The sequence below is a fragment of the Melospiza georgiana genome, chromosome 6, assembly GCF_028018845.1.
Source record: "Melospiza georgiana isolate bMelGeo1 chromosome 6, bMelGeo1.pri, whole genome shotgun sequence".
Lineage (NCBI taxonomy): Eukaryota > Metazoa > Chordata > Aves > Passeriformes > Passerellidae > Melospiza > Melospiza georgiana.
The window spans coordinates 9376576-9397669 of NC_080435.1; the positions used below are offsets into that span (position 1 = coordinate 9376576).

Genomic DNA, 21094 nt, shown 5'->3' on the forward strand with positions numbered 1-21094 from the left:
TAGGGGTTTATCCCAAACTGGCTGCATGTTGCCCTCTTCCTTTCCCCACTGGCTGAGGTACCTGGAAGGTACAGCCTTCCTGAACTGCCTTCCATATATCCCTCCCTTGAACCTACCATTCTACAGCGAAGTTCAGAAACTAAGGTTTGTGCATACCCTTGTCTGTTTCAGGAACCAAGCTGCCTGGGCTCCGCAACAAACCTGCTGCCTAAAGTTAGCAGAGACACTGGGACCCATTTCAGAGATGTTAACACCCACACCTTCATCCATCAAATTGTTTGTAAACATTAGCTTTCCTCTCATAAGTTACTAAAAAACTGTATCACAGTGTCAACATCGAGGAGCTTGAATAAGACAATGACGGACTCCTTTTCACCGAATTTCCAAATAAGATGTAAATGTGCAGCTTTTGCCAAATATTTAAATTCCCCCTCAAAATTCCACATTTGAAAGTTAAATTACTTAAAACTTGAAACAGTTAATGCAGTCTAATTATGATTCCTTAGTGGTAAACAACGTTCTGCATCTACAGCAACTTAAGGAGTAACTGAACTACAACGACGAAAAGGTACCACAGAACTTCTTTTACTAAGGTGCCACAATACTGCAGAGTAACTGTGAAACAATGAGCCAAACAAAATTACAAAATGAATTTATTCCAAAGCTGTAAGGGAACATTTACAATTCAACAAGATGGTAAACAGGTGTTTCCACAAGAACTCACTATGTTAAAATTAGATAGGAAACTGAGGAAAAATGATCTAACTACTTCTGAGGCCACAGGAGCTTTGCACATCACCTCTGAAGTACAGGAGTCACACAAAGAAAACTCACCCAAAATTCAGTGAGAAAAGCAGCTGCTAGTACCTAGTTACTAGTCTAAATACAAACTGTGTTTAGGCTTTGGGATTACATTATTAAATCCCCTCAAAATACCAATTATAGCCACAAGTGCAAAATGTCTTTTCTTTTTCCTTTTTTTTCCTCCCAGTAGAAGCTTATTACATATCTAGTGCCTATTTTCAGTGTGACATTTTGACCTGACAAATTTCTTCAAAGCTTTTAGCCAAGTTTCATGGTTTTAATGACAAATCAGAGTTTAGCAGCTGGCATGTAACAAGAAATACAGTCAGCTCACATGTCCTGGAATGTCCAGTTTCCTACCTACTGCTGCAGAGTTCAGCAAAAACAGACTTTGAATTTAGCATCCTCAACAATGTTTCTAACTTTGACATAATTTTGGTATTCTGGCCTTCTGATTGTAGTGATAAATATTAAAGAGTGTTAATGAAAACACCTGAATGAGATTCACAAGCAAATACAAAAGCAACTAGGGTGGGGAAACATCACCTTTTGTGGATATCACTGGGCAAAAAAAAGGAAGATAAGAAGTATTCACTCTTCTAAAGCCTAAGGTATTTTACATCAACATGCTCTGGAACACTTAATTAAAATTCTTTTCCTGTTTTGACTTCTTTTTCCTATATACTAATTCCTTTACAATGTTGAATGACCTGAGAAGTTAAAATTTTGAGCGGTGAGAATAAAAAAAACAAAACAACATTGTGCTCTTACATTGTATTTTCCAGGTGCACATCAGTAAATAAAAATCTCAAGTTGCTATGGAAAAAATAGCATGGAATTGTTAACTTTTCCACCTGAATTGAACTACGTAGCTGGAATTTTTCAATGTTACCCAAAATACAGTTTTATTTATATATTTTTAAATGCAACTATTGGTTAAAAAAAAGAACCAAAACACACACACACAAAAATCACAAAACAAGAAAAACCAACCAACCAGCCCACCCTCAAGTGCCAACTAATCCAGAAATCTGCATAAAACAGAAAAGAGCCAGAAACACCTATGGTTCAGCTCCAGTCTATGAAGCTTAATCACTGCATCAGTCTTTACCCATTCCTGAAATAATTCGTCATTTATTGTTTTGGTTTTTTATGCTATTCATTTACTGAGATTTCACGGCATAACTATATGCACATATTCATATTAAACATTAAAAATTAGTTTTCAAAACATCACTTTTGTATTACAATGCACGGAGAAGAGTAAGATGTGCAAACCAAAAAATGCCACATTCTCCACATCTCTAAGTAAGAATGCTTCATGCTACAAGCAGAACAGATTTCCAGCCATGTTGCAAACTTTAAAAAACCAGCATGTATTTAATTCAATTCGATTAAAGAAAGTAAATCAAAGCAAATTTAACAATGGTACTCTTCTCCACATATTGCAAAATATGGTTACAGATGAGGAAAGGATTACTTCAGCTGCTAAGCTTATCTAACACATATCTCGGTTGTCATGCCTTTCCTGTCCATTACTTAATACATAAACTCAATTATATATTTCAGTTATGCAGTAGCTGACTTTTAGGTTAATATACAAACTGTCAAGATGCAGCTTTTGATGAAACATCTATGCTCTTTTCCAATTTTGAATCTTGAAGACACTTCAAAAGTAAGAACCCAAAACTGCTGACTGTAAGCATCCAAAAATACAGTTGTAGTTTCACTATGGACAAGTTGTAGTCCGTTAGAAAAGTAGATCATACATACAAAGGTATAAAGAACATTTAAGTCAGTCTCAATGGAAGGCAGTCTTTGAAGAAAACAATGCTCCAAGCAAACTTGCTGAGTAGCACTTTCACTTCAGCCCTTCAGGGGCATGCAAGATTTAGCAGTCTTCTCAGTAGATTCTTCCTCGGCTGCGATTGCCACGTCCTCCCCAGCCTCTTCCTCGTCCACCCCGGAAACCACCTCTTTGCTCTGAAATAAAAGTCACAACTTTTCAGGAAAGTTTTATGCTGTGTACAGATCCAAACTGAACAGCAAGATCTGGAGGTTCTGGAGGGTAACTTCAGTCTCTGAGGCTATGCCTCCTTATGGGCCATGAGACTGCTGAGTTATTTTCTGATGGAAAATGGACCCCGCTGACTTTTAAAAGGAGGTCAGGAGAACGAGCCCATCCAAATAAAGTGGAGCCTTTCTGCATACTAATACTGTGATACATAACTGTCCCTGTAATTTAGGACTATATTTGGGCCAATCTATCACCACAGATGGAAAGCTGGCTGCCTAGCTCTTCCTTCTGTTCAATAACACAATATTAACCTTGAGGTGTTGCTCTGACTTGCTACTAGTGATTTTATAAAACTATGGAAAACCAGAACTTTGTCTTTCTCTCTGTCCTTTCCTATCCTTAAGTTACCACCAGCATACTATTCTTTTTTTCTGGGGCTGATATCATCATTCAGTCACAAATCCTAGCTAGACATGGATACCACACAAACTATTTGATACTGTAGAAAGTTTTTCCTTTCTCTTTGTTAAGAACATATCTGATCACAGCAAAAAATTACCCAATAACACAAAACTTAATAAGTTTATATAGTTTCTTTGGATTTGTTTGAAGGCGTACCAAACCCTCATTCCCCCTTCATGATTTCTCTTCATGAATAGTCTTAAAATACAGTTTATATCAATCTACAGAGAGAACTTCATGCTGGTTTTAAAGACTACAGAAATCAGGAGCTGACTGACTAGGCTAAAGCATCTCACTAACAAGAAACAGTAGCAAGTAATAAAACATTTCTGGTTGAATGTTTCCCAATCTTTAGACCTGCAGGATTACAAGCTTATCTTAAAAGACACAGGTGTGTCACCTGATGTCTAGAATAAGAAATTTTCAGATGGTGTTATCTCTTCTCTTAGCTTTATGTATCTGCCAAAGCTTTATAATAGTTTTTCAACCGGCTGTGGGTGACAAGTTGTCACAGCAGGCTCTTTACTTGCCAGAGGTAGGACCAATGGGCCTATAGGAAAGACAGGAACGGGCTTCTGCCATTGCTGATCCTACTCATTCAGTCTGCAACTGCTCTTGTGCTTCACCCGAAAACATGACTCGCAGAAAGGCAGATTCAGAGTGACTGGGAGCACGAGGATATAACTGTGTGCAGGCACAGTGAACTGGCAACTCCCAGAACTTCTGGATCAGGTCTGCAACATCAGCAGTGGCTGTAACAGGAATGCAGCACAGGCCCAGTCGTATGACAGGAGGTGACCCAGCTCTGCCATCTCCTGCAACTGGCCTGTTCAATGGGAAACTGGTGCACTGTGTGTCATAACAGAGAACACAACAGTTCAATTACTAACTCTAGGTATTAAAACACTACTAAAACTAACTTGCAAATGACTTAAGTCATAGGCTGGTAACATTCAAACACTGCAATACATCAACAGCTAGGAAGAGACCAGCACAAACAAAAATTCATGGCAGTACAATTTGATCTTCCATGAAAGTGATATTTATTCACCCCAGCCCAAGACACAACTGTCACTAGACAAAGTTTTTCCAAGCTGCATAACTTACCGTAAGAAAAACTACCCAGGTTACTGCTGTATTTTCCACTGGGAGGATTGTATATTTGCCTGGCATCTCTTTTTGGTCCTGCTGAAGCTTTCTTTGGGGGTGAACTTGAAGTTGTATCTTCACTTGCTCTTTTTTGACTGACAGAAGAAGACAAAAACATATCATTACACCCCTATGGTGACAAGTACAGTAATAGTAGCTCAGCCACAAAGATAAATCACTGGAAGCCAGCAGCAGCCAATGATGATGCCCTGAATAACAGTGTCTCAGAAGAGCCTCCAGTTGATTGTCTTTAGTATCTCTAAACCAAGACTAAGAGCATCTCTCCACTGCCACAGGATGGGTGTTATTTCTGATGTGAAACTTTTAGCTCACCTGCTGTCTATATTGTACAGGCACAGCTTGGAAGGTTAATTTTTACTGTTTACAAAATAAACCCCCCAGTTTTTCTTTTACTGTATGAAGAACTCTTACCTTGCATCTGCCTTCTGTACTGGTTTCCAGGACAATGTAACTGTACTTTTGTAAGAAGGAGGAATGTGGAAGAGATCCTATGGATGCAGAAAAGGACAGTTTATTCTACAGTTAAATTTATGTACTTCAAAATTTCAGCTACTTACTTACTAGACTCCAGAATAACCACTACTTTCCAATAATTTTAAACCCTTTAGTCCCATGGCAGAGAGAGTAGGCAGTAGAACACTGCCTTATCTGGCTGCCTTTACTAGGAAATTCAAGTAGGATTTATCTTAGCAGTGTAGTGTCTTACACTGACCAAACAGAGAATCATACACTAGGTTGGGTTGGAAGGATGTTTAAATGCCATCTACTTCAATGACCCTGCAATGAGCTGGGACATCTTCCACTAGATCAGGTTGCTCAGACACCTATCTAATCCAGCCTTGAATGTTCCAAGGAATGGGGCATCTGCAGAGAAAGCCCAGGACTTCTGTCCTTCCCTGTGCACATCAAGCACCTTACAATGAACTACAGTGGCTCCTGCTGGAAGACATCTGATATCCCTATGATGGTACAAGACAGGGCTTCTCAATATGGTGGGCCAAGTTTTTGGTTCATTGTGGGAAGTGAGAGTGAAGAAAGAGAGGAAAAGGGGGTTAGAAGAAATCAGAATGGTTTCATGGGCTCCAGATGAAAGTCTATTTCTTGAAGCCCATCTCTTCTAGGTGTTTTGGAGAAACAGGTTCTATGCAGAAGCTTGCTTTGCCTCCTCCCTCCTTTAGATCTCCTTGCATGTCTCTGAACTATTGCATACTCCTCACTGACACTGCAGGAAAGGGAAATGACAAGAAAATCCAGAGACCCCTAAAGAAGCAAGGTGGTCCTTTCCTGGGGACAACTAGTACTGTAAGAAAGTGTGTCCACACCCTATCCCAAGAAAATTAGCAGCAAAAGCTAAGCTGCTAGCACAATCAGCAAGATCCACATCTCTTCAGAAAAAGTAAAGCAGCACCAACTCTGAGCTGGCTGCCACCAATTAACACAATACTACAAAACAACTTGGTTCAAATCTATTCCTTTCTTCTGCATAGGTTACTCTGCAGTGGGAATTTAGTCCTTCATAATGTGAGGACTTACCTTGATTAAAACATTAATGTTATTGGTTATTTTCAAGGCAACCACTTTAATCTTGTTCTGTAAAAAAAACAGACACCAATGAGCATTCAGACACCAATGAGCATCTAGTAGCTTTATGCCAACCTCATTACACGAAGCCATAACATTAAACTCATTGCTCTTCCTAGTGAATTGCTATAGTAACAGTGATAGTGAAAGGTGTGTACACTTCCAAGTTTTTATCACAGCTGCTTTTAAGATTCTTGTAGTTTCACACTAACTAGTTGCTTTTAATATTCCAGTGTAGTTTCCACTGTGTATTTTTTTTTGTTCAACATATGAAAATCTCCCCTTCAAAACAAAGCACAGAGCACAATTAAACCAAATACATTTGGTGCAGAAAGCAGCTAAAAGTCAAAACTAGATCATCTTCACTAGCAAAATGTAGCATAAGGTAACATGCACTTGGCAATAATGTTAGCACTATTATTCCCTTAATGTATTTGCATACTTAAAACTGACTGTAGCCTATTAATGTGTGCCAACAGTTCTTTCAGTAAGCTCAATTAGAAAAATCCGAATTCCTGAACAATTCTTACCTCCTCTGTTTTCAAAGCTTCTCCTGTTTTTCCTTGAAGTGCCAGACGAAGCTGTCGGATATACACCTGCAGTCCTCGAGCAAAATACTGTAGCCTAAAACATTTAAAAGCAATCCCTTAGTAAAATTTACCCAGTCCTGTAGAAATAAAAGCATAAGCAAAGGGAAGCTGTAATATTGTTTCTTCCCCTTCAGGAAAAATGTTCAAGTAAGACTTCCATCAATCCGATTTGTGCTTCTTTAGCATCCAGACAATAATTCACACCTCTGTAGAGTCAGAGAATTACAAAGGTTGGAAGAGACCTTCAGGATCAAACGAATCCAACTGTCACACCTACACCATACCCCTAAGTGCCACATCCAGATGCCTCTTGAACACTTCCTGAGACAGTGATTCCACTACCTCCCAGGGCAACTTATTCCAGTGCCCAACCACTCCTCCAGTAAATTTTTTTTCTCTGGTATCTAATCTGACCCTTCTCCTGGTGCAACATAAGACCATTTCCTCATCCTTTCAGTTGAGACATGGCAGAAGAGACTGACTCCTACCTCACTACAACCTCCAGTCAGGCAGCTGTAGAGGGCAATGAGGTCCTCTCTGAGCCTCCTTTTCTCCAGACTAAACAGCCCCTACTCCCTCAGCCACTCCTCATGAGACTTGTGCTCCCGACCCTTCCCCAACTCCACTGCCCTTCTTTGGATGCACTCCAGCACCTCAATGTCCTTTCTGAAGTGAGGTGAGGCATCACCAGTGTCGAGTACAGGGGGACAATCACTGCCCTGGTCCTGCTGGCCTCTTGATACCGGTCTAGATGTCATTGGCCTCTCAGCCACCTGGGCACACTGCTGGCTCACACCCAGCTGGCTGCCAAGCAGCACCTCCAAGCCCCTTTCTGCTGATCAGCTCTCAAGGCACTCTGGCCCAAGGCTGCAGTGCTACATGGGGTTGTTGTGACCCAGCACGCCACCTTACTAAATCTTATGCAGCTGTCCTTAGCCCATCGATTCAGCCTGTCCAAAACCCTCTGCAGAGCCTTCCTACCTTTCAGCTGATCAACACTCCCACTCAACTTGGTGTTGCCCACAAACTTACTAAGGATGCAGCCAATCTCCTCAGTCAAGTAATTGATAAAGATGTTGAATAGGACGGGCCCCAGTACTGAGCCCCGAGGAACTCCACTAACATTTTTTAATAAATACCTTGTAACAGAACATTAACACTTGCCTCTAAACCATTACCTGATTTTGAAGTCTTTCAATTTCTCTGCATTCAGCTTGGCTGTGAGGAAGTCTGGAAGTTTGCGACCTAGCTGATGGAAGCTATACAATAAACACTCCACATAACTGAATTGCAACTTGGGCTCTTCATTGCCAGCATTTTCCCCATTTTCTGCTTCCTCTGGTGGGAGTGGCATATACTCCTGAAGAACAGAAAGGAAAACAAATGCATGAGACACATTTATGCTGAATGACTGCTCTTTCACAGTGTTTGAATTGCATGGTTTATCTGTGCTGACAATTTAAGAAGTATCCACCATCTCTATACTAATGGATGAAGTACTGAATAAAGTCCTGGTGTAGGTGGTTTACCTACACTTCTGTGACTTGACTCAGAGGAAATACTATGGTGGCACAACTACCACAGGAAGCAATAATGTACTGCACCAATGCTTCTGAAATAGTGTTGAATTTGCTTAGAATTGTCAGTGCAGATACAGTGTTTAATGACATCAACACGAGTCTCTCATGACTATGAAATTTAAAAAGAAGAAACACACATGAATTTACATGACTAAAAACATTATTCAGGTAACAGCTCTCTACCTACAAAGGCTTTAAATGGCAAAATTATGTTCAACATTCTATCAGTGCACAGGACCATCTCTAAAATAGCCACTTCAGAAAGAGGATAAAGAGATGAATACATAAAAATAACTTTGTTTTGATGAAAATTTAATTTCTTAGTGTTTTACATTAATAAAAACTGAATTAGTCTTACCAGCAATTTATCAAATAGCTTCTTCAAATTTGATTCAAGCTTTTCCATATCACCACAAAATGAACTCATTTCAGCAAGAAGCTTCAAGACCTACACATAAGGATAGCCAGGTTTTTGTGTGTTAACTGAAAGTAGATAAGCTTAACATTCAAACTGAAATCAATTATCACATCACAGTGATGGCTGTCACAGTAGAGGCCAGCTATTACAACTAAACCCCTCCCAAAACAGCAGGAAGCAATTCAAGGAAGAACATGCCTAATTTGTTTTTCCTGTCTGTAAAGAGAAACACGGGTTTGAATGTCTAATCCCAACAAGCATTAGTCAACAAGTAAACAAAACTTAATCTCCCACATCTGCAGCACAGCTCACCTTCAAGTGAGAGCCACAGAGATCTAACTGAAGCTGTAGCACTGATTAATGTAAACAAAATTACAGACATTGAGCCACTCCCTTAGGAGGCTAAATTAGCCCAAACTGTGCAGCCATCATTTCAGTAAATGCTATGTGCTTAAGCAAAAATTGAGAGTAATATAAAAATGATTACACTCATCTACTTATTCTACCTTGCTTCAAAAGCTTGGGACAGATGACGCATGCTTTAAAAGGCAATGCCCAGTCATGCCTCAAAAGAGCAAATGTTTTTTCTAGTGCAGCTACTTTTCCTACAAGCCAAAAAATGAAAACTACTTGAGGAAAGAGCCTGTGATTTTTAAAATAGGGGTCTTTATCTAGGATGGTTATTTTTCACTATTTGAAAGACATTTTAGCTTTGGCTTACCTCTAACTGGATATCAAGACCCTCCACCAGAGTAGTCAAAGAGCTGAGGTTTGGCAGAACATGCTCACAGAAATAAGTAACAAATTTTGTGGAATGAACATTTTTCTGAAAAATAAAAACAAACCCACAAACAAACAATCACACTTAACTCATGTTAGTCTTGAGTCTGAAGGGGCTAAATGTTTTTCTCCCATCACCCCTCCACCCTTATAAATGCCTGCCTCACAGTTGTACCTTAAAGCTTTATGAAACTTTCCTCTTATTCCCAAGACACAGACCTTGCAGGTAGCCTAAATTCAGAGGATGACCACAAAGCAGCTGAAAAGATTGCTTGCAACTCAAGAATAGGCCCTTAAGCTCTGCAATTGCCTGGCACTAGACTTGAAATAATCAAATGAATACAAAATAATGTGAAAATCTTGTCATAATTCACTGTAACAGCTTAAATTTGAAAAGAGAAGAGAAAAACACGAAGTATCTTTGTGTTTGGAGGCTTTAAGGATGTTTTCCAGCATTTGCATACATTAGAGGTTAAAGGTGGGTAAGTACTGATTTGTGGTCTTTCAAACATAACCACTGGGAACACTAAAGCCAAGCTCCAGCCATTAACTCATGCACAGCACACAAACACATACTGAGAACAGGGGCACTGCCTGCCGAGTGCACTGCAGCAGTCTGTCCACGCAGTCCGTATCTGAGGGATTGAACGTCTGCTCCAGGTCAGCCTGCTCAGCCACCAGCTCCACCAGCTGCTGTCTCCCACTGACTGTCTGCAAGCTTTTCAATCCAGACAATATTTTCATGAACAGAACAAATTCCTCGCCTGTCACATCTTCCAGAACCTTAAGAGAAAATCAGAAAACGTATTTTTGTGGTGGCAATTTGCAAGCCTCCAAGTCAAACCTACCGGATTTGAAAAGGTAAAGTATGCAAATATTTAGCATTTAAATTTAACACTTAGTAATTTAAAAAACAAGTTTGAAGGAACACATGAAAACATTCAGTATAATTGAATGCACCTACAAATCAAAGCAGCTGTCAAGTTGTGCATAGGAAACAGGTTTTTTAACTCTAAAACAAATATTTGTTGAGAACAAACAAACTTCTATCTAACAAAAATCAAATGCTTCAGGCAGAAAAAAATGTTAAACAAGTATCTACTCATTACTGGTTTAAAACTTTTTGCATCTTTCTCAACTTAGGGAATGCATGGAAATCTCCTAAGATTCTACAAAGACCAATGCCAAGTCCTGCACCTGTGATGAAGCAACTTCCCTGCATCAGCACATGCAGGGGACTGACTGGCTGGGGAACTGCTCTGCTGAGAAGACTGAGGGTTCTGGGGGACAGCAGGCTGAACACCAGTGACAGCACCATACCCTGCCTGACAAGCAGTGCTCTGGGCTAAGGACAAGAGCAGACCAAGGGAAACAAAGGGATAGAAGACTGACAGGTCCTTGGCTGGGCCCTCATCTGACCAAATCTGGAGCACTGCACCTGGTGCTGGGCTCTCCTGCATGAGGAAGTGCTTGATAAGCTTTAGGAAGGTAAATCAACAAGGTGATCTGTGTATAGAGCACGTGAGCTATGAAGGGAACCTAAGGCAATCAGGTTTTTCCAGCCTAAAGGAAGAGACCTGTATGTGGGTGGAGCAAACTAACTAACTAATTTTCCAACACTTCAGAGCAAGACACTGCCCATAGCAGCCAGGTTCTTTGATGAGATGGACATGGTCAAAATGAAACAATGACACAAAACTAAAATGGGAGGTTTCAACTGGATAGAGGGAAAAAAAACATCTCTTGAGGACAACTGAACATTGAAGCTGGTTGCCCAGAGAGGACAGGATCTCTCCTTCATAGGAGGTTTTCAAAAACCAACTAGAAAAAGCACCAGGAAGTCTGATGAGAATTCAGCTGAGCATGATTCCCTGAGCTGAACAATCTCTCAAAGACCCTTCCTAATGCGAATGATTAGGTCAATTTCTAATCAAAGTCACTCCTACAAAATTAGAAGAGCCATGATTTTAACATTACCACAAAAAAAATGCTGCAAACTTTGGAGTATCAGAATAGATAAGTACAAGATCACATTTGTACAATGCTCGAACAGACCTCCAAAGCAACACCAATGACAAGGGATGGTTGAACAATACTTGAATTTGAACCGAAATCAAACTCTCACCTTCTTTGCTTCAGTCAATATGAACTCCTCCACCTCCTTTGTCATCACTTCCTCTGGTAAGGTTTTCAGTTTTGTAGAAAGGAACTTAATGGCTCTCTCCCTCACAATATCCTCTCCCTGAAGAATCTGACTGAATAAACCTCCCAAAGTCCCTGAATGAAGAATAAATTGGGTAACATAAATTATTTCAGAAGTTATGACCTGGACCATTTACACAGAAAGAAGAAATTTCCTCTTTTAATATTCCATGAAACATTTTAAAATAAATGCTATACTAACTTAAAAAATTAGTTTTCATATATCTTCACATAAAAATTCACACTCTTTTATTAATCTGCATAATTCAGATCCAGTTATAAAGTTCAGTACTGCTTGCAAAACCAAACAATTAGTGTGCATCTCACTTTCACACTGTACTAACAAGATACAAAATTGAGTCCTGTTCTAATCCTACTACAGATTGCAAAGTATTAATGAAAGCCATGTATAGAAAAACCTGTCCTTTACCTTTAGCATCCATCTTAAATATACTGAGCAAGGCATTGTTCACCAAATTGAATTCTGCAGAATCATCTGGAGAGAGAAAAAAATTCATATACATACACTTGAAATGGAAAGGCAGAAAACCAAAAAGGCTAATACTGCACAAGAATTCTGTCCTCAGCATTTACCTATAAACAACATAACCTGTATTTTTAAAAACTATTAGACTGAGGAAGTTCAAAGCCATTATTATGGAAGTTGGAAGCAAAAGAAAAGCTATTTGTCATTTTAGTCTCCCTACCAAAACTAAAACTTAAAACTTGATAGGACTGAAAACTTGAAAGGAAGTTATTAATCTATATACTTAGTTATTTTAATAAACAAGCTTTCATTTAATTAATGTAAAATACATAGTTATTTATTTTTAAACTCATTATTAATCTACAGTATTTCTCTCTTAAACTAAATGAAGGAATGCATAAATCTCAAAAAACCCAAACCAAAACCTATCTTCTTGAGAAGCCCAGAGTCTTAACTTCTTAACAGAAGTTTAAACACCTAATATTTAGTACTTTATAACTTACTGAGATTAAATGTATATTAAATTCTGAATTTACCCCGAAAATATTTACTTTGCACCAAAAATGCAACTGTATGGGACAAAATGCCCTCAGGCCTTTTCAGGTTCTAGAAACTGGATCACAAATTCAGTAAATCTTTTTCAGAAAGCAATTTGCTGCAGTCTATAACTGGAAGGTTTCCTCCACCATGCCTTTTTCTACAGATGTTTCTTTCAGAGAACTTGAATGAAAAAAAAATTGTTACATCTAAAAGAAAGATTTTTGGTTTTGATTAGAATAATTAGTGCCCTTTCAGCCTAACTGTACAGCAAATATAAAGCAGAAGAAAACACAAGAAGGACATGAACAGCACTGGGATAAATTATGAATCAATGAAAAATGTTCTACAGAAGCAAAACTGTATACATAACTAGGTGTGCCATGAGAGAAGCCAGCACGTGTCTCCTACCTGACTGCAGAAGCTGGGTCAGTATGTCTGCTACCCGAGGAAGGTTATCTCCAGTGGCAAACTGAGGCAGTTCCTTGATTGCTTGTCGACGGATCTGTTAAAATTGTCAATAATGTGGAAATTAAAAAATGTTTAAACTTTCAGGAATTACATAACACCCCAAATCCCCCTATTTTGGCATATTTATGAAGTAAATAACGTATTTTTCTTAGAGCTAGGCAGCACTGAAGAAAAATCAAATTCAAACAGTACTTCTGTTCACAAAATCATTCATATGATCAAACAAAATAAAGGCTAGAATGTGTGTTATTAAGGAGTTTTATTTGCTGACAGGAAGGACAGTTCTACAGTACATACGGCAGGGATAAACTCTAGAGTTTGTTCCCAGCACTGAAAAATCCTTGAATGATCTTGAATCCCTTAAGACCTGATGAACAGAAATGCTTCAAAGGTACAGCTTCTACCAGCACAGAAGCAGCATGAAGCATCTCAAGAAGCACAGTAGTCAGAATCACATCCCCGTGGTTCTCAGGTGCAAACAAGATTCTGTCTCCCAGCAGTATTTATCAGAATCAATTACAACAAAGGGCATTTTAATAGGAAGCCATGTAAATGCTATTCAAATAAACTGTAAGTTTCTTCCTACAGAGCTATTCCTTTGATTAGTGGTGGGAGCTAAAGAAGATAAATGAAAACTGATGCATCTTCCCAAACCATCACACAATGAATTAAATGCCAGAATACAATTAAATTTATGTTTTCCAAAGACCAACCTTGCCCTCCCAAAAGACACAGCCCATTAAACAAAAAGAGAAAAAACCAGCAAAATACAAATTGGAAGTATCAACTTGCTATAAGGTTCTTATTCTTACAGAAACATCTTCATCCTCGCAGAGGTCCAACTGGGCGTTGATAGCTGAGTCAGCTAGTTCAGGAAAATGCTTGAAGAACTTAGGAATGAACTGGGCTGCAAGTCTCTTCTCCTTGGCACCTCCTTTCACACCATCCAAAATCACCTGGTAGGCATCCTTATGCTAAAAAACAAAACCAGAATACATAAATAGAAGAAAAATCCTGGCTTCTTCTCAAGACAAGGAAGGACTTTTTTCTCCTAGTCTCTGAAACTATTTAAGTGAACCATACTACACAAGCTTCTTACAAAGGAATATATTTTTCTCCTAGACTGATATAACCATGCCAGTTTGGTAATATTTGCCTCTGTTGGCTTTCACTGTTATTCTGGCTCCTGTCTGTTCAAGCATGTATGGCTCCAGCTGCCGGCCCTAAGGGTAGCACCTCCTGCACACTGGGATTAGATTAGTGCAAGAAATTCTATGATCCCTGCCACTGAACTTGGGCAGTTTTTCAACAAGTTTCTGCTTTTTGTATGCTCATGGATTCTCTACTTCATGTCTTTGAAGTAGAGATTACAGAAACTGTGCCACTGCAGTAGATCATGAATTCTTATTAACATATATGGTGCTAAAGTATCTTTGGCATCTATTCAGGTAGTTAACTCCACCTGGAATCTCTGCTATGTATTCAGGTAGCTAATCTGGGATGAAATACAGTGCTTGGAAGAACTATTAAGGGAAACTAGACTTTAAAAAAAGACCAGAAACCTCCAATTTTAAATACAGAAATATCTATTCCAAATACAGGAATAAACACTTCAACAACAGTAAAATTTTCTCTAGCTGCTCCAACTAGATTCACACAGGTGCTTCTGGTTCTGTGCCTGCAGGACCAAAACTTTAAATTAATTGAAGTCTTTGTGGTTAGCTGTGTTTTTGTGAAATAGAGGTCAGCATTATTAGGTACTAGTGGAAATCAGGACCTTCTAAGATTAATTTTCTTCATGGTTGTGAAAAAGAATGCTTAAAGCAGCTTATTCTACTTTGAACAGCAACCCTGACAGCACAGGACACTTTCTTTGCTTTACTTACATTAAATTTCCCAGAGGCACATATGTCATCACCACTACTCCCCATGAAAGTTGTCCTGTAGCAAATACAGATATTAATTTACAAAGCAGTACACTGCCTTAATGTCCTCTAAAGAAAGTTGCATTTTAAAATGTAGTGCCCATGCTCCTGAAGCACTCCCTACAGCTTGTTGATAGCTGTGTTGTCAGAATCTGGAGTGGGATACAGATCTGGATGAAAAATAAGCAGTGAAAGAATCAGTTGCCTTGCAGCTGAACCACATCACCACCCAGTTCCCTCTGCAGCTGGGTCAGTGCAGTGAGCAGCAAAGGCAGGAATGAGCCAGCACAAACCAGCAATGAAAACACATCAGTACAGACACGGGTTCTGAGGCTGCATGTTAAGAACAAGTTCTGTTGTAGAACATGTAACATAAAACTCAATACATATGAAAAAGCATTCACACAGCACTGGAACAGAGCAGCCTGTGTTCCCTGCATTTGTGTTCCTGTATGCTAATTACTCCTACCATGTAGGAAAATGCAGTTCAGGCAGGAGTTTTTTTATCTGTATCTGGCAGCACGGAATGATCTAGAAAAACCACAGGCAACTACAGCAGCAGTGTGATCCTTCTGTTTTGTGCATTCCCTTCCCATCTGTAACAAAGGAATGTCCTAAGCTGGAGAGAGTGTCCAGACCTTTGCTTTAAATTACTGTTAATTGACCAATCATCCATTAACTTCTCTAGGTTAGTTCTTGAGTCAATTCATGCCCTGCAGTGCCCTGTGCCAAGGTCCACAATGCCTTATGAAGAAATGCTTGTCTTCCTCTTAATTTTCAGCCAGCTTCCTAACAGTTTTTTTCAACTTCTCACCTTCATTCCACTTGTGAACACCTCACACCTGAGCACCTTTCTCAACTGAAACACTCTTGGACAAGCTCAGTACTTCTCTTGATGCCATAACTTCTGGTAGTGCCCATGCTCATGCTCAATGTTTTCTTGTTTGAAACAGGGTGACCACGACGTTTTGCAGTAAGAGATCACATTCATGATGTTGTTAAGAGATAATAAAGCATTAAGTGGGATAAAACTGATGAACAAGGAACTCATGGCTTCTCAGAACGCAGGAACTGGAGCCACCAGGCAAGATTATGAAATGACAAATTCAAAGAGGTAACTCCACCACAAAGGTTAACAAAACAATGAGATGTTTTAACACAGAACCTTTATATGCCACAAGCACAGTCAGTTCAACAGAGCACCAGAAAAGTTCACTGAAGAATAACCTCACAAGCTATGCTTGTTACAGAGACACTTCCTCTGGCTCTGGGAACCCAAAAGCTGGAGAGGGGCAAAGCTGGCAGAGTTTTAGGAATCCCCATTCTATACTTACCCTCAGAGGTTCTTACACACCTACCCTGTCATAGGCTGCATTTCTTAACCATGCTGGAGTTTGCTCTGCCTAAGACTGCTCTACCCATTCCTTCCTCACAAAAATCAAAGTGAGATGAACTGTGCTTTTCTAAAGTGGCAAGGTAACAGCATGTTTTACTCTGCACCTCTCCCTGCAGTTCCCTACATTTTATTTGCACTTTGGTTTCGGTTCTGAGGTTATGTTTTTGTTGGGCTGTCTGCAAGGATGCTTTGTTTCACTAGGGCATAACCACACAAGCAAAGTGAATGGGACCTGAATTAAAACAAAAAAAAACTTCAACACCCCCTGCCCCCAACCACCAAAATATTTCTTCTCTTAAAGAACTTTTTAAGTGACATTGTACAGCAGTGTTCTCATTTAGTTTAAAATCCACGGTTAGATACAGATAGGGCAAAACTACTTTCCTACTTATTGACATTACGACCAAAAGGAAAAAAAAGTATCTTCTGCTTTTTCAGGGGGCCTTTGGAAAATAAGGGACTAATGCAATTCCAAAACTAGTTGTAACTAACCATAATATTTTCTACTGGTAATATTCTAAGTCATTCTCTTTTCTTGAATAATTCAGTAATGGTGTAAACAAATGGCAGATCTTACCAAAATTTTACAGAAAAAATATTTCTCAGTCTTGAGGGTCGACCTTACGTTCTTGCCTCAAGGAAGAAGGTAAAGGGCTACAGGCAGCTTTCAAACCATACCAGACTTCACCTTCCCTCAGCAAGCATTTTAGCAAGACAGCCTGCCAGACGCCCTCCAGACCTGCAAGTGCGCTGCATCTGCAAGTGCGGTGTCGAAGACTTCAAGGCCCAAATTCGCCAGGCGAAACTCCCCGCCCCCTTGGAAAAGACGTATTTGACTCTAGCTAAGAACCGGCTAACATCCGAGACGCCGCATTAACAGGAAAGCTGCCGACAGGACGCGGATGCTGCAAAAGCGACGGGAGCTAATGCGGTCTGGAAGATCCGCGGGCGCGCTGTTCATTTTTACCCGCCCTGCGCCGCCGGCCTGAGGAAACCCACCCGAGCACAGCCCCGGGGCTCCCGGCTGTGCGGCGAGGCGAGGAGCCCCTCTGACGGCACCCTGGCCCGCCAGCCCCACCTCGGCCCGGAACTCCCCGCCGTGGCGCTACGCAAGCCCGAGGCCTAGCAAGGCCTTGCAGGCCGCAGCCACACCGCACCTGGCCCGCCGTCTCCGTGGCGTCCGCCAGGATGCCGTAGTTGCGGTAGAGCTCCTCCACGGTGGGCATGGCGCGGCGGGGAAGGAGCAGAGCCACCGAAACACCGAACCCGCCACTGACGACGCCGCCGCCGCTCCGACCGCCGCTCCCGCTCGGGCCGCGTCGTCAGCACCAGCGAGGCGCCAGTCCCGGAGCGGCCGTGCGCCGCCGCCTGCGCGCCGCCCCCTGGCGCTGGGAGGTGGCACTGCAGGGCCGGGAGCCGCGGGAGCCAAAGGCGGAGCGGGGCGGGACCGGGGCCGGGGCCGGGGCCGGGGCCGGGGCCGGGGCCGCCCCCGACGGGCCGCGCTTCCGCAACGCCTGGCCCTAGCGGCTGCTCCCCGGACCCTGCATTACGTGCCCGGCCCTAGCGGCTGCTCACCGAGCCTGCGTTATCTGCCTGGCCCTAGCGGCTGCTCCCCGGGCCCTGCGTTATCCGCCCCGCTGCAGGCTCAGGCAGGGGCCGCGCTACGGGGTGCATTCTTGTGCTCACAGATGCGCCACGGCCTTCACCTCTTGCAGGTTTTTTTGTTCCCTCCTATCTCCCCCCACCCTCCCCTACCTACCCCGGGTCTTTGTTCGCATTCCTTCTCCTTCCCTTGACTGACGCTTTTCCCCAGCGCCTCGTTTCTGTATCCCTTTTTGTCTGTCCTAACAAGTGCATTGGAAGATGCTCGAGAGGTGCCTTTTGCACGCTGAGCTCCTAGTACGAGACGAAGACTGCTTTCCTATGATTTGGTGACTTGCATCTTTTCCTGCAGAGGAAAATGCTCCCTAATTCCAGAAACTGAAGTATCTGCAGCTCATGCCAATGAAGGCAGCATGTGTTCATTGGGCTCCAATTGCCAAATAGAAATTGTGGCAAAGGTTTTAAGGCTGTAGCAGTCTCTTCGCCTTGTATATCAATATGCTTTAGTCTCCTGCAAATTTCACAGGCACTTAAATGGAAGAGGATTCCCCTTATGTGAATCTGAGGCTGAGCCACACAAAGCACTGGACCTTTCTTGAATATCCTTCCCAACAGCATGAAGGATGCTGTGGGAGGCATCTGTCACCTTTCTCCCCTTCCTTGAATTGAGGCTCAGTGCCTTTACCTGAGCGTTCCTCCACCAGGGGATGCATGTCATTCCTGCACACTCTGATGGGTCTGACAGTGTGGAAGCTTGTGGCTGCTGTCAGATCCCAGAGAGCTCTGACCACATCCTGCCCCTCGGTGTGCTTGTGGCCATCACATTTACCCAAAGTAATGCAAAAAGAATATGGTGGGTAATCTTAGTAGTGGGAACAAAATGTAACATGAGAGAAGAAATATTTTTGTGATGACAAATGAGCTGCATGCTTAGGAGAACCTTTCATTTTCTAGGAAGGGAGAGCTTCCTCGGGCAGCCTGGCGGATATTAAGAGATGTCAGTCTCTTGTCCTCCAGCAGTTTCCAGGCAGCATTGCATCTGAATGCAGATTTTAAAATTCACTATAACCATCTTTATCAGCACTACCATGGCAAACTTATACAACTTGGCCACAAAGGAGGAAAGATGAACATCTCATTAAACTGCCTTTTACTCTCCCCTGCTGAAGTGTTTATATAGATGGAGCTGCCTTGTTATCTCATTTTCTTGGGTTTTTTTCTGTCAAGAACGCTCTATCAAACTGTGATTACATTCCATAGCAAGCATGAATAAATATGTAGCATTTATGCATTGCTGTAGGTCTGACAGTTGTGGAGAAAAAAAGAAGTAAGCATGAATGAAGATGGCTGTGAGAGGGGCTGTGTCCCTTCTGGGAAAAGACTGGCTCTGCATTCTGTAGGAGAGCAGAAGGCGCACTTCAGACACTGCAGAGTGATGGGACATGAACTCCAATGGACTTTGGCTGCATGGCAGGGAGATTAACTGGTAGGGTGGGATGGTAAGCATTATGTATTTTGTTAAAACTAACTATTTTAATCACATTTTTATAGCATCTATTATAGGCCTTGGAATTATACTTTTCTACCTTCTGTGGCAGTGATATATTCAGCTGTTCTCATTGTCTTTCTAACAGAGAACACACAAATGAAAAGGGGTATTCAGTCACATTAAAAAATTATTTTCTTTGAGGTTTGTTCTGTTTCCATCCTTTGATCCTGGAATTTTATTTCCTCAATTACTTCCTTGTTTCTTTACATCATTAATTTAATTTTTTCTCTCCTGACAACAATTTTAATTCTCTAGTCTTTTTAGTTTTTTCCTATTTATGAAATATATATAGCATTTTTTATAACAAACCTCTTTAAAATTAATCACCGTTAGTCTTTAGCTTTTGCATTAAAAGAAAATAAATGAAGAGCTGATGGTGTTACACATTTTGAAGAAATAGTTTGAAATTATTTTTCAAAGCTAGTAATGGATCTCTTTAATAGAGTTGTGATATTTTTGAAAATGCATTTTTAGGAACTCTGAAGCTTGAAATGCACATTTGAGAATGACACACAGCTTTTTCAGACTCTGCAGTGCAAGTCTCATAGTTTCACAAAACAGGGTTAATCTGGCCATCAGTCAGGATTTTTCTTCTCAATCTCTGCAAACCCAAGCTTGTGGAGATAACCCTGTGGTAAATTTGATAATGAAGTGGTGTCATTATACATTTGACTCCCATTCCTGTGCAATGCCCATAAATCAAGTACTCTGGAATCATTGCAGGTTCTCCAGAGGAAAAATAATTTATTTGTAAAATTAATGAAGTTTTCTGTTTTCCTCAGAGGAAAAAACTTATTATTCCTATCCCACAAATTCTCTGGTTTTTGGTGGAGGACCAGCCTTAGACAAAACCACAGATGGGGCAAGAAAAGACTTTTCTTATGACAGAAGAAGACATGATTAATGAAGACTTCACACTGGAACAGTGGTTTAAAACCATGAACCAAACCTGAAAGATTTCTGTGAATAATAAAGTGACTGAGAGTCCATTTGTTAACTTATGCTAGATAAGCAATTGCTCCTGAATTCTTCTAAACTCACATTTTAGAATTGGGCTTGAGCTAGTAACAGAGGTTTTACATGTGAAAGGGTACAGCAATTACCCTCCATCCATCTTAAAAATCTGTGGAGATCTTTTCAGAAAAGGATGTCCAGATATCACAGAGGAATACGAGTGCATTACTATGTTCGCAGATGTAAAGCCTTTTATTTGCACACACGAAAGGTATCCTGCGTGGCTATAAGCACCTAGCTGCTGTCTTCAGACAAGCGCATATTTTCCACGAATTCCTTCTAGTGTGCTCGGGTTTTCCTGCAAGATTTCTCCCTGGCACGGTGAGAAATTTTTCCTGTGGGAGCGGCAATCCCGGCGCCTGCTGCAGGGCCGCGCTCCCAGGCGGAGCCAGCAGGCGGCGCTCGGCCCCCGCGGAGGAGCCGCTCCCGGCCGCGGGACGGCGCCGGCGCTTGTGCCGCTGTTCCCTGCGCCCCGCATGGCCCTCGGGAAAAACGCCTAGTCTGTTCCA

General features: G+C 41.3%; 1 protein-coding gene across 1 annotated transcript; it reads right to left on the reverse strand.

Annotated features, from left to right (window-relative positions):
- Positions 1-636: 636 nt before the first annotated feature.
- Positions 637-17685, reverse strand: API5 (apoptosis inhibitor 5). The gene is made up of 14 exons (XM_058026765.1): positions 17578-17685; positions 13912-14073; positions 13040-13133; positions 12035-12100; positions 11528-11679; positions 9979-10185; positions 9344-9448; positions 8563-8652; positions 7803-7984; positions 6565-6658; positions 5987-6043; positions 4865-4941; positions 4391-4527; positions 637-2787 (listed from the first exon to the last, which is right to left on the reverse strand). Exons 1-14 carry the CDS (start codon positions 17644-17646, stop codon positions 2708-2710), a joined length of 1572 nt encoding a protein of 523 aa, XP_057882748.1. The 5' UTR covers positions 17647-17685; the 3' UTR covers positions 637-2707.
- Positions 17686-21094: the final 3409 nt, after the last annotated feature.